General features: G+C 41.9%; 1 protein-coding gene across 1 annotated transcript; it reads left to right on the plus strand.

Moving 5' to 3' along the window:
• Positions 1–12,269: 12,269 nt before the first annotated feature.
• LOC139830186 (uncharacterized) lies at positions 12,270–13,503 on the plus strand. The gene has a single exon (XM_071818186.1). It carries the CDS (start codon positions 12,292–12,294, stop codon positions 13,387–13,389), a length of 1,098 nt encoding a protein of 365 aa, XP_071674287.1. The 5' UTR covers positions 12,270–12,291; the 3' UTR covers positions 13,390–13,503.
• The last annotated feature ends 4,163 nt before the right edge of the window (positions 13,504–17,666 follow it).

A 17,666-nucleotide genomic window follows, 5' to 3' on the forward strand; every position in this document is an offset into this window, starting at 1 on the left:
AGCAACAGACAATTGCATTAAGTATGGTGCGTAATGTAATCAACAACTACATCCTTAGACATAGCATCAATGTTTTATCCCTAGTGGCAACAAAGACAACACAACCTTAGAACTTTCTGTCCACCTTGTCCCGGTGTCAATGCAGGCATGAACCCACTATCGAGCATAAGTACTCCCTCTTGGAGTTACAAGCATCTACTTGGCCAGAGCATCTACTAGTAACGGAGAGCATGCAAGATCATAAACAACACATAAGCATAACTTTGATAATCAACATAACAAGTATTCTCTATTCATCGGATCCCAACAAACGCAACATATAGGATTACAGATAGATGATCTTGATCATGTTAGGCAGCTCACAAGATCCGACAATGATAGCACAATGGGGAGAAGACAACCATCTAGCTACTGCTATGGACCCATAGTCCAGGGGTAGACTACTCACACATCACACCGGAGGCGACCATGGCGGCGTAGAGTCCTCCGGGAGATGATTCCCCTCTCCGGCAGGGTGCCGGAGGCGATCTCTGGATCCCCCGAGATGGGATCGGCGGCGGCGGCGTCTCGGAAGGTTTTCCGTATCGTGGTTCTCGATGCGGGGTTTTCGTCACGGAGGCTATTTGTAGGCGGAAGGGCAGAGTCGGGGGCCGACGAGGCCACACCATAGGCGGCGCGGCCCCCTGGGCCGCGCCGCCACGTGGTGTCGCCACCTCGTGGCCCCACTTCGTGTGTTCTTCGGTCTTCTGGAAGCTCCGTGGAAAAATAGGCCCCTGGGCTTTGATTTCGTCCAATTCCGAGAATATTTCCTTACTAGGATTTCTGAAACCAAAAACAGCAGAAAACAGCAACTGGCACTTCGGCATCTTGTTAATAGGTTAGTTCCAGAAAATGCACGAATATGACATAAAGTGTGCATAAAACATGTAGATAACATCAATAATGTGGCATGGAACATAAGAAATTATTGATACGTCGGAGACGTATCAGCATCCCCAAGCTTAGTTCTGCTCGTCCCGAGCAGGTAAAACGATAACACAGATAATTTCTGGAGTGACATGCCATCATAATCTTGATCATACTATTTGTAAAGCATATGTAGTGAATGCAGCGATCAAAACAATGTGTATGACATGAGTAAACAAGTGAATCATATAGCAAAGACTTTTCATGAATAGCACTTCAAGACAAGCATCAATAAGTCTTGCATAAGAGTTAACTCATAAAGCAATAATTCAAAGTAAAGGCATTGAAGCAACACAAAAGAAGATTAAGTTTCAGCGGTTGCTTTCAACTTGTAACATGTATATCTCATGGATATTGTCAACATAGAGTAATATAATAAGTGCAATAAGCAAGTATGTAGGAATCAATGCACAGTTCACACAAGTGTTTGCTTCTTGAGGTGGAGAGAAATAGGTGAACTGACTCAACATTGAAAGTAAAAGAATGGTCCTCATAGAGGAAAAGCATCGATTGCTATATTTGTGCTAGAGCTTTGATTTTGAAAACATGAAACAATTTTGTCAACGGTAGTAATAAAGCATATGCATCATGTAAATTATATCTTATAAGTTGCAAGCCTCATGCATAGTGTACTAATAGTGCCCGCACCTTGTCCTAATTAGCTTGGACTACCTGGATTATCACCGCAATACATATGCTTTAACCAAGTATCACAAAGGGGTACCTCTATGCCTTTGTACAAAGGTCTAAGGAGAAAGCTCGCATTTGGATTTCTCGCTTTTGATTATTCTCAACTTAGACATCCATACCGGGACAACATAGACAAATGAGATAATGGACTCCTCTTTTAATGCTTAAAGCATTCAACAACAATTAATTCTTTTCTCATTAGAGATTTGAGGATGTTTGTCCAAAACTGAAACTTCCACCATGGAACATGGCTTCGGTTAGCGGCCCAATGTTCTTCTCTCACAATATGCATGCTCAAACCATTCAACTCAGAGTAGATCGCCCTTACTTCAGACAAGACGAACATGCATAGCAACTCACATGAAATTCAACAATGAGTTGATGGCGTTCCCCGATAAACATGGTTATCGCACAACAAGCAACTTAATAAGAGATAAAGTGCATAATTACATATTCAATACCACAATAGTTTTTAAGCTATTTGTCCCATGAGCTATATATTGCATAGGTGAATGATGGAATTTTAAAGGTAGCACTCAAGCAATTTACTTTGGAATGGCTGGAAAATACCATGTAGTATAGGTAGGTATGGTGGACACAAATGGCATAGTGGTTGGCTCAAGTATTTTGGATGCATGAGAAGTATTCCCTCTCGATACAAGGTTTAGGCTAGCAAGGCTTATTTGAAACAAACACAAGGATGAACCGGTGCAGCAAAACTCACATAAAAGACATATTGAAAACATTATAAGACTCCACACCATCTTCCTTGTTGTTCAAACTCAATACTAGAAATTATCTAGACCTTAGAGAAACCAAATATGCAAACCAATTTTAGCATGCTCTATGTATTTCTTCATTAATGGGTGCAAAGTATATGATGCAAGAGCTTAATCATGAGCACAACAATTGCCAAGTATCACATTACCCAAGACATTTATAGCAATTACTACATGTATCATTTTCCAATTCCAACCATATAACAATTTAACGAAGGAGAAACTTCGCCATGAATACTATGAGTAGAAACCAAGGACATACTTGTCCATATGCTACAGCGGAGCGTGTCTCTTTCCCATAAAGTGAATGCTAGGATCCATTTTATTCAAACAAAACAAAAAACAAAAACAAACCGACGCTCCAAGAAAAAGCACATAAGATGTGATGGAATAAAAATATAGTTTCAGGGGAGGAACCTGATAATGTTGTCGATGAAGAAGGGGATACCTTGGGCATCCCCAAGCTTAGACGCTTGAGTCTTCTTGATATATGCAGGGGTGAACCACCGGGTGCATCCCCAAGCTTAGAGCTTTCACTCTCCTTGATCATGTTGCATCATACTCCTCTCTTGATCCTTGAAAACTTCCTCCACACCAAACTCGAAACAACTCATTAGAGGGTTAGTGCACATTATAAATTGACATATTCAGAGGTGACACAATCATTCTTAACACTTCTGGACATTGCATAATGCTACTGGACATTAGTGGATCAAAGAAATTCATCCAACATAGCGAAAGAGGCAATGCGAAATAAAAGGCAGAATCTGTCAAAACAGAACAGTTCGTATTGACGAATTTTAAAATGGCACCAGACTTGCTCAAATGAAAATGCTCAAATTGAATGAAAGTTGCATACATATCTGAGGATCATGCACGTAAATTGGCTTAATTTTCTGAGCTACCTACAGGGAAGTGGACCCAGATTCGTGACAGCAAAGAAATCTGGAACTGTGCAGTAATCCAAATCTAGTACTTACTTTTCTATCAACGGCTTAACTTGGCACAACAAAACACAAAACTAAGATAAGGAGAGGTTGCTACAGTAGTAAACAACTTCCAAGACACAAAATAAAAACAAAGTACTGTAGGTAAAAACATGGGTTGTCTCCCATAAGCGCTTTTCTTTAACGCCTTTCAGCTAGGCGCAGAAAGTGTGTATCAAGTATTATCAAGAGATGAAGTGTCAACATCATAATTTGTTCTCATAATAGAATCAAAAGGTACCTTAATTCTCTTTCTAGGGAAGTGTTCCATACCTTTCTTGAGAGGAAATTGATATTTTATATTACCTTCCTTCATATCAATGGTAGCACCAACAGTTCGAAGAAAAGGTCTTCCCAATATAATGGGACAAGATGCATTGCATTCAATATCCAAGACAACAAAATCAACAGAAACAAGGTTATTGTTAACGGTAATGCGAACATTATCAACTTTACCCAAAGGTTTCTTTGTAGAATGATCAGCAAGATTAACATCCAAATAACAATTTTTCAGCGGTGGCAAGTCAAGCATATTATAAATTTTCTTAGGCATAACAGAAATACTTGCACCAAGATCACATAAAGCATTACAATCAAAATCTTTAACTTTCATCTTAATGATGGGCTCCCAACCATCCTCTAGCTTTTTAGGAATAGAGGCTTCACGCTCTAGTTTCTCTTCTCTAGCTTTTATGAGGGCATTTGTAATATGATGCGTGAAAGCCAAATTTATAGCACTAGCATTAGGACTTTTAGCAAGTTTTTGCAAGAACTTTATAACTTCAGAGATGTGGCAATCATCAAAATTCAAACCATTATAATCTAAAGCAATGGGATCATCATCCCCAATGTTGGAAAAAATTTCAGCAGCTTTATCACAGTGCGATTTAATGATTTAGCGATTTCGAGCAGTTTTTCGCGCTTTGCATTAGAAGTGGAAACATTGCTAACACCAATTCTTTTATTAGTATGAGTAGAAGGTGCAGCAACATGTGTAGCATTAGCATTACTAGTGGTGGTAATAGTCCAAACTTTAGCTATATTCTTCTCTTTAGCTAGTTTTTCATTTTCTTCTCTATCCCACCTAGCACGCAGTTCAGCCATTAATCTTATATTCTCATTAATTCTAACTTGAATGGCATTTGCTGTAGTAACAATTTTATTATGATGATTCTCATTAGGCAAAACTTTTGATTTCAAAAGATCAACATCAGCAACAAGACTATCGACTTTAGAAGCAAGTATATCAATTTTCCCAAGCTTTTCTTCAACAGATTTGTTAAAAGCAGTTTGTGTACTAATAAATTCTTTAAGCATGGCTTCAAGTCCAGGGGTGAACTCCTATTATTGTTGTAAGAATTTCCATAAGAATTACCATAGCCGTTGCCATTATTATAAGGATATGGCCTATAGTTGTTACTAGAATTGTTCCGGTAAGCATTGTTGTTGAAATTATTATTTTTAATGAAGTTTACATCAACATGTTCTTCTTGTGCAACCAATGAAGCTAATGGAACATTATTAGGATCAATATTAGTCCTATCATTCACAAGCATAGACATAATAGCATCAATCTTATCACTCAAGGAAGAGGTTTCTTGACAGAATTTACCTTCTTACCTTGTGGAGCTCTCTCCGTGTGCCATTCAGAGTAGTTGATCATCATATTATCAAGAAGCTTTGTTGCTTCACCAAGAGTGATGGACATAAAGGTACCTCCAGCAGCTGAATCCAATAAATTCCGTGAAGAAAAATTTAGTCCTGCATAGAAGGTTTGGATGATCATCCAAGTAGTCGGTCCATGGGTTGGGCAATTTTTAACCAGAGATTTCATTCTTTCCCAAGCTTGAGCAACATGTTCAGTATCTAATTGTTTAAAATTCATTATGCTACTCCTCAAAGATATAATTTTAGCAGGGGGATAATATCTACCAATAAAAGCATCCTTGCATTTAGTCCACGAATCAATACTATTCTTAGGCAGAGATAGCAACCAATCTTTAGCTCTTCCTCTTAATGAGAAAGGGAACAATTTTAGTTTAATAATATCACCATCTACATCTTTATATTTTTGCATTTCACATAATTCAACAAAATTATTAAGATGGGCAGCAGCATCATCAGAACTAATTCCAGAAAATTGATCTTTCATGACAAGATTGAAAGCAGGTTTAATTTCAAAGAATTCTGCTGTAGTAGCAGGTGGAGCAATAGGTGTGCATAAGAAATCATTATTATTTGTGGTTGTGAAGTCACACAACTTAATATTTTCAGCGTTGGCCATTTTAGCAACAGTAAATAAAGCAAACTAGATAAAGTAAATGCAAGTAAACTAATTTTTTTGTGTTTTCGATATAGCAAACAAGATAGCAAATAAAGTAAAACTAGCAACTAATTTTTTTGTATTTTGATTTAGTGCAGCAAACAAAGTAGTAAATAAAACTAAGCAAGACAAAAACAAAGTAAAGAGATTGAGAAGTGGAGACTCCCCTTGCAGCGTGTCTTGATCTCCCCGGCAACGGCGCCAGAAAAAGATGCTGGCGTGTAGTTGACGTGGGAGTTAGAGATCTTTGTGGTGTAACTTTTCTTCAGATCCCCGGCAACGGCGCCAGAAAAAGAGCTTGATGGCGTGTATTTCACACGTTCGTTGGGCAACCCCAAGAGGAAGGTATGATGCGCACAGCAGCAAGTTTTCCCTCAGAAAGAAACCAAGGTCTATCGAACCAGGAGGAGCCAAGAAGCACGTTGAAGGTTGATGGCGGCGAGATGTAGTGCGGCGCAACACCAGGGATTCCGGCGCCAACGTGGAACCTGCACAACACAACCAAAGTACTTTGCCCCAACGAAACAGTGAGGTTGTCAATCTCACCGGCTTGCTGTAACAAAGAGTTAACCGTATTGTGTGGAAGATGATTGTTTGCAGAAAACAGTAGAACAAGTATTGCAGTGGATTGTATTTCAGTAAAGAGAATTGGACCGGGGTCCACAGTTCACTAGAGGTGTCTCTCCCATAAGACGAACAGCATGTTGGGTGAACAAATTACAGTTGGGCAATTGACAAATAAAGAGAGCATGACAATGCACATACATATCATGATGAGTATAGTGAGATTTAATTGGGCATTACGACAAAGTACATAGACCGCCATCCAACTGCATCTATGCCTAAAAAGTCCACCTTCAGGTTATCATCCGAATCCCTTCCAGTATTAAGTTGCAAGCAACAGACAATTGCATTAAGTATGGTGCGTAATGTAATCAACAACTACATCCTTAGACATAGCATCAATGTTTTATCCCTAGTGGCAACAGCACAACACAACCTTAGAACTTTACATCCTTTGTCCCGGTGTCAATGCAGGCATGAACCCACTATCGAGCATAAGTACTCCCTCTTGGAGTCACAAGCATCTACTTGGCCAGAGCATCTACTAGTAACGGAGAGCATGCAAGATCATAAACAACACATAAGCATAACTTTGATAATCAACATAACAAGTATTCTCTATTCATCGGATCCCAACAAACGCAACATATAGGATTACAGATAGATGATCTTGATCATGTTAGGCAGCTCACAAGATCCGACAATGATAGCACAATGGGGAGAAGACAACCATCTAGCTACTGCTATGGACCCATAGTCCAGGGGTAGACTACTCACACATCACACCGGAGGCGACCATGGCGGCGTAGAGTCCTCCGGGAGATGATTCCCCTCTCCGGCAGGGTGCGGAGGCGATCTCTGGATCCCCGAGATGGGATCGGCGGCGGCGGCGTCTCTGGAAGGTTTTCCGTATCGTGGTTCTCGATGCGGGGTTTCGTCACGGAGGCTATTTGTAGGCGGAAGGGCAGAGTCGGGGGCCAGACGAGGGGGCCACACCATAGGGCGGCGCGGCCCCCCCTGGGCCGCGCCGCCACGTGGTGTCGCCACCTCGTGGCCCCACTTCGTGTGTTCTTCGGTCTTCTGGAAGCTCCGTGGAAAAATAGGCCCCTGGACTTTGATTTCGTCCAATTCCGAGAATATTTCCTTACTAGGATTTCTGAAACCAAAAACAGCAGAAAACAGCAACTGGCACTTCGGCATCTTGTTAATAGGTTAGTTCCAGAAAATGCACGAATATGACATAAAGTGTGCATAAAACATGTAGATAACATCAATAATGTGGCATGGAACATAAGAAATTATCGATACGTCGGAGACGTATCAACAACCAAGGAGGAAGGTTATAGATACATAGAGTCACTGGCCAGGTGCTATGACTGGAGCTCTGCTCCCCGAAAGGATTAAAGCCATCTGTACTTAGACCAAATCTTAAGTTCCTTGCGTCATCTGAAAATGACTTGAACTCTCTGTCGATTTTTCTCCACTGCGACCCGTCAGCGGGGTGTCTCAGCATCACATCTTTCTTACGGTCCTCTTTGTGCCATCGCAACAACTTGACATGCTCTTTGTTCTGGAACAAACGTTTCAACCGTGGTATTATAGGAGCATACCACATCACCTTCGCAGGAACCCTCTTCCTGGGGGTGGACTCACCCTCAACATCGCCGGTCATCTACGCTGATCTTATACCTCAATGCACTACATACCGGGCATGCATTCAAATTCTCGTACTCCCCGCGGTAGAGGATGCAGTCATTGATGCATGCATGTATCTTCTGCACCTCTAATCCTAGAGGGCAGACAACCTTCTTTGCTTCGTACGTGCTAGAGGGCAACACGTTCTCCCCTGGAAGCATCTTCTTTATTATTTTCAGCAACTTTTCAAATCCCTTGTCAGAAGTACCATTCTCTGCCTTCCACTGCAGCAATTCCAGCGTGGTACCCAGCTTTTTCTGACCATTTTCGCAATTTGGGTACAACAGTTTGTTGTGATCCTCTAACATTTTCTCCAACTTCAACCTCTCCTTTTCATTTCCGCAGTTCATCTTCGCATCAAGAATGGCCCGACCCAAATCGTCATCCGGGTCATCAAAAATCGGCTCATCGAAAATGGGCTCTTCTTGACTCTTCGTCTTCCCCATTCTACTACCACCGTCTTGAGTGAATAAGGGATAGTTGTCACTATCCTCTTCTTCTTCGTTGTCTTCCAATATAACCCCTCTTTCTCCGTGCTTGGTCCAACAATTATAGCTGGGCATGAAACCATTCTCCAGCGAGTGGACGTGAAGGGTCTTCGAGGTAGAGTAATCCTTCATATTCTTACAGGAACTACATGGACAATACATGAAACCATTCGATTTGCTGTTTGCCTCAGCCACGTTGAGAAAATAATGCATGCCGATAATGAACTCGGGATGGCACCGGTCACCGTACATCCATTGTCGACTCATCTGCATTTTATATGTATATCAAAAATCATTAAGTACACAACATCATGGATATATGAGTGACCAACTTAATTAATATTCAAGTTCATCACATAAAACTAAGATTTTTTTATAAAAAAGAAGAGGCTCACCGAGGTTGTATGCAGTCCGGGCTAGGGGACGACGCTAGCGATCGACGGCGGTGAGGACGGGGATGATACTAATTAAAACCTACAAAATATACCATAATTTCAGCTCAAATTGATTATAAAAAAAGTAAAATCCCTAACTTAGGCATTTCATCAAACACCTTGCTAGCACTAGAAAAATAGTACGAGTTAAACTACCAAAGAAATGAGCTAAATTAGGAACGCCGGAAGAAAGGATGATATTGCTAACCCTTGGATAGATGGAGGTCGTTAATCTTGTTAAAATGGTGGAGAAAAATAAAGATTATTGGAGTGTGAGAGGTGGAGAAAAATTTAGAGTGTGAGGAAGAAGAGAAAAATGAGAGCCAGCAGGGGGCTCGGGAAGGGTCTGGGCGATTTGATATAGCTGGGTACCCTTTGGTACCGGTTCGTGTTACGATCCGGTACCAAAGGTCCAGCCCGGGCCCCACCACGCGTCTGAATTTTGGCCGAAGACCTTTCGTACCGGTTCCTAACACGAACCGGTACGAAAGCTCCTCACGAACCGGTACCAAATCTCCTCGCCCGCCAGAGCCATTGAACCGGTATAGATGACCCCATTGGTACCGGTTCGTAAGGGAACCGGTACCAATGGCTTAGATGGATGAGAGGTTTTCTACTAGTGATAGTCATTGACTGCGTTATTTATTTCATATGTGAGATGAGAGGTTTTTCAAATCTAGCCCTATTTTGGCATAACTTGTGATATTAGAAAAAGTAATGTACTTAAATTAGTTTTGTTCGTGTTGGATCAATTCTAACTTCTAATAACTATGCAATATCACCGATATCATGGAATTCTAACTTACCACATTCAAATTTATGAAATATTTCTACTTTTCAGATTTTTTTCAAATATATCATTGGTTTTTTTGTAGGGTGGACGAGCGCAGCAAAGCGCGCATCCATGGCCTAGTTCTCCATAGTTTCCACCACACTGGCGACATATATGGGTCTTAATCTCTTAGTTGGATGGTGGAAAGTAATTTTTGTTACTCCTCTATTTCTCGTATACTAAGTTTTCATGTGAAACAATTTATGGATGTAAGCATAACATATACAAATAATGTGCAGCCCCAAAAAATAGTACTCCCTCCGTTCCTTGATATAAGATGTATAGGCTTTTAAGAAAAAATCTGAAGTATAAGGTGTATTGCATTGCATCACTCGCCTGGGTAATTGTTTGGGGGATTTGATCATGTTTTAGTAATCTGGCCCAAAACCGGTGTAACTTTCCCTCCACGTGTGTTCTTTAATTTCAATGCGAAAAAACTATACACCACTGGTGACCTATATAGTGACGCCATAGCACTAATAGTGCGGGCCTCCTTGCTCCCTAGGGCCCCATAGCCCATCTTCCCCGACCTTTCGCTTTAGCTGTCCACCCATCGTCGGTAGCCCCTAGCCATGGCGTGCGATGTGGCGACCACAACTCTAGCCATTTGGTGCTTTGAATACGCCCTCGTGTCATTTTTGTTGTTGTTGTCCACAGCCGTTGCTGACGTGCACTGTCCGCATCGCTTCCCATAAGTTGGTCATGGTGGTGAGGACTAATCCACGAGAAGATGAAGACAGGAGAAAATTTGTGACTTTGATGGGTGAGCTCAACATGACAGGAGAAAATTTGTGACTTTGATGGGTGAGCTCAACATGACAGTGTGTGCAAAATTGGGAGTTTCACATCGAACAATAATTCGAAGTGCCTCTGTGTAACTTTTAATTTCAAAAGAGATACTTGTGTTTGTTTTACTATGTTGGGTCTAGCCTACATTTTGTGGCCTAATTAACAAAGTCTGATATTTGGTAAAAGAAAACGTCCACTAAGATTTCTTGACTGTGTTTACCCGTTCTTCAGTTAAGAACCATCTTCGCTCTTTTTATAAACAGGTTTCGAGCACTGCGACTTATTTGCATCTTCTTGGATCTTTTTCGTCTTCCTTCGCTTAGACTACCCATAATGAGAGTATCATAGCTAGTATCATGCATCACATGCATGCAAAAAAGCTGATGTGTCACATTAATAAATGAAGAAAGAGATGGTAGTAGTATCATAGGTAGATACTGTAGCATAGCACGTAGAACTAGAAAAATTAATGTCAAACCAATCTTGTATTGTACACACTTTTGCATTGAGATTCTACAAATCACTAAATATAATTAACTTATGATACTACTACATGATACTATGCATTGTGAAGATAGTATCACACACTAGTATCATATGCATGATACTACTATATGATACTCCCCATTGTGACTAGTCTTACTGTATTCAAACTTCTGGCTGTACCAAATGGCGATAACACGTGTGCTAATGAAATGTGCAGCATGCAAGATCAGTACTTGAGCACATTGATGTGCAACGCAGCCCAAGAGACGATGGGATACGCAAAACAAAACAAAACATGAGAAAACTCCTCGAGGTCAACTTGAGAATTCATGGCGCCCTACTACGTGTTGGCCTGCCCCCATGGATCGAGAGTAGACAGACAGACACGAACTCGAATCAGAATATACGTTCTCATGTACAAGCAAACGGACTTTGTCTTCAACCAATGTTACTTAGCTGTCATGCAAGCCAGAAGTACTCCGTGACAGCCATCAACCATTTAATTTCCGTCGAGCCGTGTATCTTTCTACTGCCCGTGCAAATCGAGCTCAAAACTCAAGTGGGTCACCGATCGATCGGGCATTGGACGGTCAAAATGCCAAAGTCATGGTGTTGTTGTAACACATCGATCGAGATTGTTTGCAGCAACCGAGAGTGAAAAACTGAGGTGCGCTCCTACCGGGGATCAATTGGGACGACTTTTAGGGAAAGTTGATTAAGCAGGCTGCTAACAATGCACACTTGTATTTTGCCGAGCGAATCATAAGTGTTCAAACGAAATGACTTCTGGCCACCATGCACTTTTTAACTTGACGATTTATGCGATGCAGTGTGCACAATCCTCGCAAAATATTTGTACAGAAGCTCGCTGACCTTGACTATGTACAGGCCGGTCTCGTAGACTATCGTTCGCATCGGTGTCAATGCCTGTCGATCGATAGCGCGGTGACCTTGTTTTGTCCTGTACCAAGTACATTCCAGCTGGCTACGGTACTTAACCCAACTCATCAACTGCATAGATCAGAGAGATGTCCAAAGTCAACTGTTATTACGCACAAAATTTGAGTGTTGAACAGCTAAAAACAATTAACTCACACTGGCTGTTCAAACAAACAGTCTGTATCTTTGGATCTACTCGTTCATATGCATACCTTCTTACCAACCGAGAGTCCGTAACTGCGCCACGCTATAAATAGGACACGAGATGTACAGTATGCTCAAGCCGAACAAGCTAGTGTGCACTGTGCAGCCATACAGCCATGCATAGCTATACAGAACACACTATACTCGACATGAGGCTCCCTCTCCTACTCGTCGCCGTATTTGCCATCGCCCACGCCGACAGTTACACGGCTTACGCACCAGCACCGAGCCTAGTGGGAGAAATGTCCCCGCCTCCTCCTCCGACGCCATCACCTCCACCACCGATATGGGACTTCACAATCCCACTGCCACCTTCACATGAAGCACCCATGCCATTGTTCCCGTCGCCACCTTCACCGGAAGGACACATGCCCATGTTTGCACCGCCTCCTTCAACTATGACATCACCTCCACCGCCTCCTTCAACTATGCCATCGCCTCCACCGCCGGTGTGGGAGCCCATATCCCCACCACCACCACCACTTGTAGCTTCGACGCCCATGTCCCCACCAACACCTTCAACGCTATTTCCTCCGCCACCTCCTCCAGCGTCCTCACCTCCACCGCCTACGTGGGAGCCCATATCCCCACCACCCTCGCCACTGGTAGCATCGACGCCTGTGTCCCCGCCATCACCTCCACCACCTGTGTGGGAGCCCATATTTCCGCTGCCACCTCCACCAATGATCATTTCCCCACCGCCACCTTCAACATCATCACCTCCGCCGCCTCCACCAACGCCATCACCTCCGCCGCCTCCTCCAACGCCATCACCTCCACCACCAGTTGTGATGCCCATGTATCCGCCGCCTCCTCCAACGACATCACCTCCACCGCCGCTAATGATGCCCATGTCCCCGCCACCGCCTCCAACGCCATCACCACCGCCGCCACCTTCACCGTCGTCGTCGATGCCATTGTCGCCGCCACCACTTACACCGCCAGCGTGGACGCCCGTGCCAAATGTAAACTTGCAGGCGATCCGGCAGGTGGGGCAATTCGCGGTGCGCATCTATGCCTTGGTGAAGCGGCTCGAGCTGGTGTTCGTGAACGTCATCAGCTGCAAGACCCAACCGTCGAACGGCGGATACATCTATGAGCTGAAGATCGCTGTGGAAGGCCCGGGTGCCAAGTCACCGAGGTACGACGCGGTTGTGTGGGGCATCCTTGGGACGACGCGCTGGGAGCTCCGGTCCTTCAACCCAGCAAAGTAGTAGATAGATACGTGCATGCATGTATGCATACGCAGTACGTCTGGTGTCCCTGGAATACGTAATGTTCCTTTGTTTTTAGCATCGGCATGCTTAGAGTTCGGCAGACAGTTTTTGTTGTTGGGTTGTTCGATCTGGAAATTCAATTCTAACAGCCGTGCGGCCTACCCGTCAAGCATCCACCATTAAAACAGCATCGTGATGCATGCATCACTATGTGCGTGCATCACTATGTGTATCATTAAGTTACAATCTAGCTAAGTTACAAATATTTGAAACTTAAGCATGTGGTCCATGTATTTTGTAGCACGAATCACGAGAAGAAACGGAGGATCGAAACTTGGCCGGTAGGCTACGGCGCTGTTAGAAAAATCGATTTATTGTTCAATCCGGTGATAACTCACATTCCATTGATCCCTTGTACCGTCATTTCATTTGGGAGTTTAGTGGGGACAATCGTTTATGCTCATTTAAAAAACCGACCGGAGGTCCTCCACCTAAGCGTGAGACTCACCACATCGCACACAATTTGTTAGGGTCTTTCTAGGGCTTGTCTACAGAGAACTAGCTTACTACTCCGTAGAATGATGTTAGCGTATTTTATAGTTGTTTCATTTATTTTTTCATATTTTACAATTTAACAGGTTTTCTTTTAAAAACACACAAGTTAAATTTTCTCCCTCTCATATTTGGTAAAATAAAATCCCGCGACAAAAAATATTTGGTAACATTCTCATAATTTGAGTATTTTAAAAAAATTCTCAGTTGCAATCCGCAATCCAGCTTGCAACTTCAGAAAAGCTCGATTGCAAACGTAGTTGCAAATGGATAAATATCAGTTGCAACCACACTTGCAGCTGTATTAATTCTCAGCTTCAACCACAGTTACAACTAGAAAAATTCTCGGTGTCAACCACACTTGCATCTGGAGAAAGTCTCGGTTGCAACCATATTTCCAACTGAAAAAGTCTACTTGCAGGGACACTTCCTACTTGAATTTTTTTTGCAATTGCAACTTCACTTGCAGCTGAAAACAAAATCTTAATTGCAACCAAACTTGCAACTGAAAAATATTTTATTACTGAAGAAAGTCTCAGTTGGAACCACACTTGCAACTAGAAAAATAAATGTGAGTTGCAACTGCAAAAAAAATAGTTATAACCATATTTACAAGTGAATTTTTTTTAAAATACAACACACACAAAAATCTCGATGACAACCCCACACAACCGAAGTTGGAACCCTACTTGCAAGTTGTAACTATAATTAATAATGATAAAGCTATCATATGTGCTCTCTGGATCGACGACCGAACCGGTAGGCCTCGGGGATCGCGGTTTACTGATCGGACCAGTTGTTCGTCCAATTCAAGTGTTTGTAAAAATTATTCTTAGAGATCAAAAAAATGTACTAATTCACTATATATGCATGGAATTCTATGACATAAAGATGTAGTTCATCATTTTATTAAAATATTTCATCCTTTTTGTTACATCTGATGTCTCATAATTCAATACAAATAGTGACATAGAGGGTAACATTGTGATGACAAATTTGTTCCCCACACTTCATCATCAAGGTTTGGTGTCACATTAGCTTTGCAGCGGGCATGGCCTATGACCACCGTGATATGCCCTACCCTGCGTCAATGACAATGATTTCCCTGCATATATTGAGGAATGTAAAATAGTCTAACTATATAAGACATTTTATGTAACCTATGAGGAACAACTTATATATGTTTATTTTGGAGAAAATCCAAACCAGGTAGGATGTGCATTATATAAGCAAAGATATATAGAAAAATAAAACATGGTCAACTCAGCTAGTCGGGTAACTGGTATTCCAAACTAAATTGACTGAAAGTGGGACAATCGTGTTACAATCACAACCCTAATAAGTTCATAGAAGGATTCTAATGTAGACACAAATGATAACATGGATCTAATATGTTTATCAAAATATATATTATCAACTTATATAATATATATTATAATGTTGAAAAGAATAATAACTTGCAACTGCACGGAAATAATTTAAATACAATAATATAACAACAATATTTTTTCACATTTCTACTCTAGGTCCCTACATCGGTCTTTTACCTCATTTCAACAGCCGTGAGAAAACAGAGAGTCAAGGACTAAAAAGGAACTTTCACTCGAAGTAAAAAGAAACTTGTGTCTGATGGTCAAAATGCTTATGACTACATTCATCTTGATTTCTAGAAAATTGTATGATCAGCCATAGTAGCTCACCATCCTTAATCACCTTGCATAGCCCATGCCAGATGCATCGAACCAAGCATCACCATGCAAGAGCAAGAGAAGATTCTTAAGCCGACAGGGACATGCCACGAAAACCATCTTCCCGAAGTCCATGAAGAAGTGCATAATGGTCTAGATAAAAAAATATAATAAATATCACTTAGTTCCAAAATCTTGTCTCGAAAGCAATATTACCGAAGGATAGCGATACATTTTGCGTTTTGGATTAAGTTCATGAAGACATTTTATCTTTCTCCTCGATTATAATCAAGTCTTTTACCTGCGGTACTAACTAATAGAACACCATTCTCTGGCAATCATAGATCTCTTGATCTAGGACGTCGGTTTATTCACAGATTTGAGAATAAAGCTTCCCGATTCTCTAGAGCCAGCACTCTGGAGAGAAAAATAGATATAAGAAATGTGTCGTACAAAGAAAATATGAGTTGACTGGGAATATAAAAAGCATGATACCAACGAGGGATAGGGGCAATTGGTTTATATATGTTTCATGACCATTACATAATTGAACAAGTAGCATGTCGTTCTCTCTAACGAAATATACAGCCAACAATAGATGGCAAGAATGCAAACAAAAGGAAGTTCATATATACTAGTGTGTCACATATGCTATTTCTCAAAAAAACATGTTCAGAAATACAAGGGTAACTATAACAGGCATCCCGAAAGGCACTTCATACAGCTGGGTATAGGAAATATCATATGTCAAAAGGAATTCACTCAGAACCCATCTCTTAATGGTAATGATTTTTTCATGTTAATTCAGGTATTAAGTCAAGAAGCATTTGCAAATCTATTTATAACATTGGAGAGAGAAAGAGCATATTTAGCAATATGTATCTCACACGCCATTGTGTACACTTCAAGGTTAATTTAAACCGGAGAAAAAGGTGCAGACCAATTAGTTTAAGAGTGATCTCTTCATCTTTTCAATATTTTGCCGAGTTTTCTTTATAAATTGTACATAGTAAACCATGGTAAAAGCTCCCTGTTAATGTTTGATATCAGCAAAAACAAAACCTAGTGCTATGCAAACGAAAATACAATACAGAGTGTGAGAAAAATCTTTGAAAGGGCAAAAATATATTCACGTATTTATCATATGAGCAGAGCTTAAGTGCATATAATTTATTAAGAATGGCAGATATCAGCACCATGGGATTTTGGAAACTCATACACGATCAAGCTGAAATAAAGAACAGTACAACACAAAGTTACTTCAGTGCGATGGCCAACAGCGAGACAGGTACATCAAAGGCTCAAACACGGATTTGGAGGTAGCCATGAACATGTCGTTGGCGGTCTCCATGGCCCCGGCATAGTCATCAAGCGACATGTACAAATTTGTACCAGTTACCACACACGCCTGAAGTTGCGGTGATCCGTGAAGAATTCTCATCTTCTCACCTGGAACTCGAACTCGACTGCGTTGGCAGAATGGATAATGGCGTCCATCGGCATCTTCCGCAGCACAAGGTATCGAGGCAGTGGGTATAGTTGATAGAAAACGGCTACATGCAAGGCAGATGAGAACCACAACAACAGGACATGAGACAAACCATGAGGGACATGCCTTTTTTTTGCACCGGTTGAGGAGGCAACCACCCCGACGCGGCCGGTGAACGATGGTTACTTTTTGATTGATTGGATGGTGGTGGCTGTTGTCATGGAACTGACCATGTGCGGCATGGCGCGAGCGATCCGGAGAAATTTTTCCGGCCGGCGGAGAAGATCGACGGGGTTGGGTGCACGAGCTAGGGGTGCTGGAGAGCTGTGGCGGTGTACCTAGGCCCTCGACGCAGGGGCACGTGGCAAGGGGTGCTGGAGCGCGTAGGCGGCGCAGGAGGACGATGGCGACGTGATGACGGTGAATCGGTGATGGATTACATCAAGTCAGGATGCCTCCCTGTAGCCGTCCTGATTGCTTTCCACCTAGTACTAACATTTCAGGTTGTACCCTCCTATTGATTTTTTTCGTACGTTAATAATGGA

Source organism: Lolium perenne, chromosome 4 (genome assembly GCF_019359855.2).
Source record: "Lolium perenne isolate Kyuss_39 chromosome 4, Kyuss_2.0, whole genome shotgun sequence".
Lineage (NCBI taxonomy): Eukaryota > Viridiplantae > Streptophyta > Magnoliopsida > Poales > Poaceae > Lolium > Lolium perenne.

Bases quoted from the DNA above. Each gene is read 5' to 3' on its own strand.
- LOC139830186 (XM_071818186.1), top strand. From the start codon at position 12,292: ATGCATAGCTATACAGAACACACTATACTCGACATGAGGCTCCCTCTC.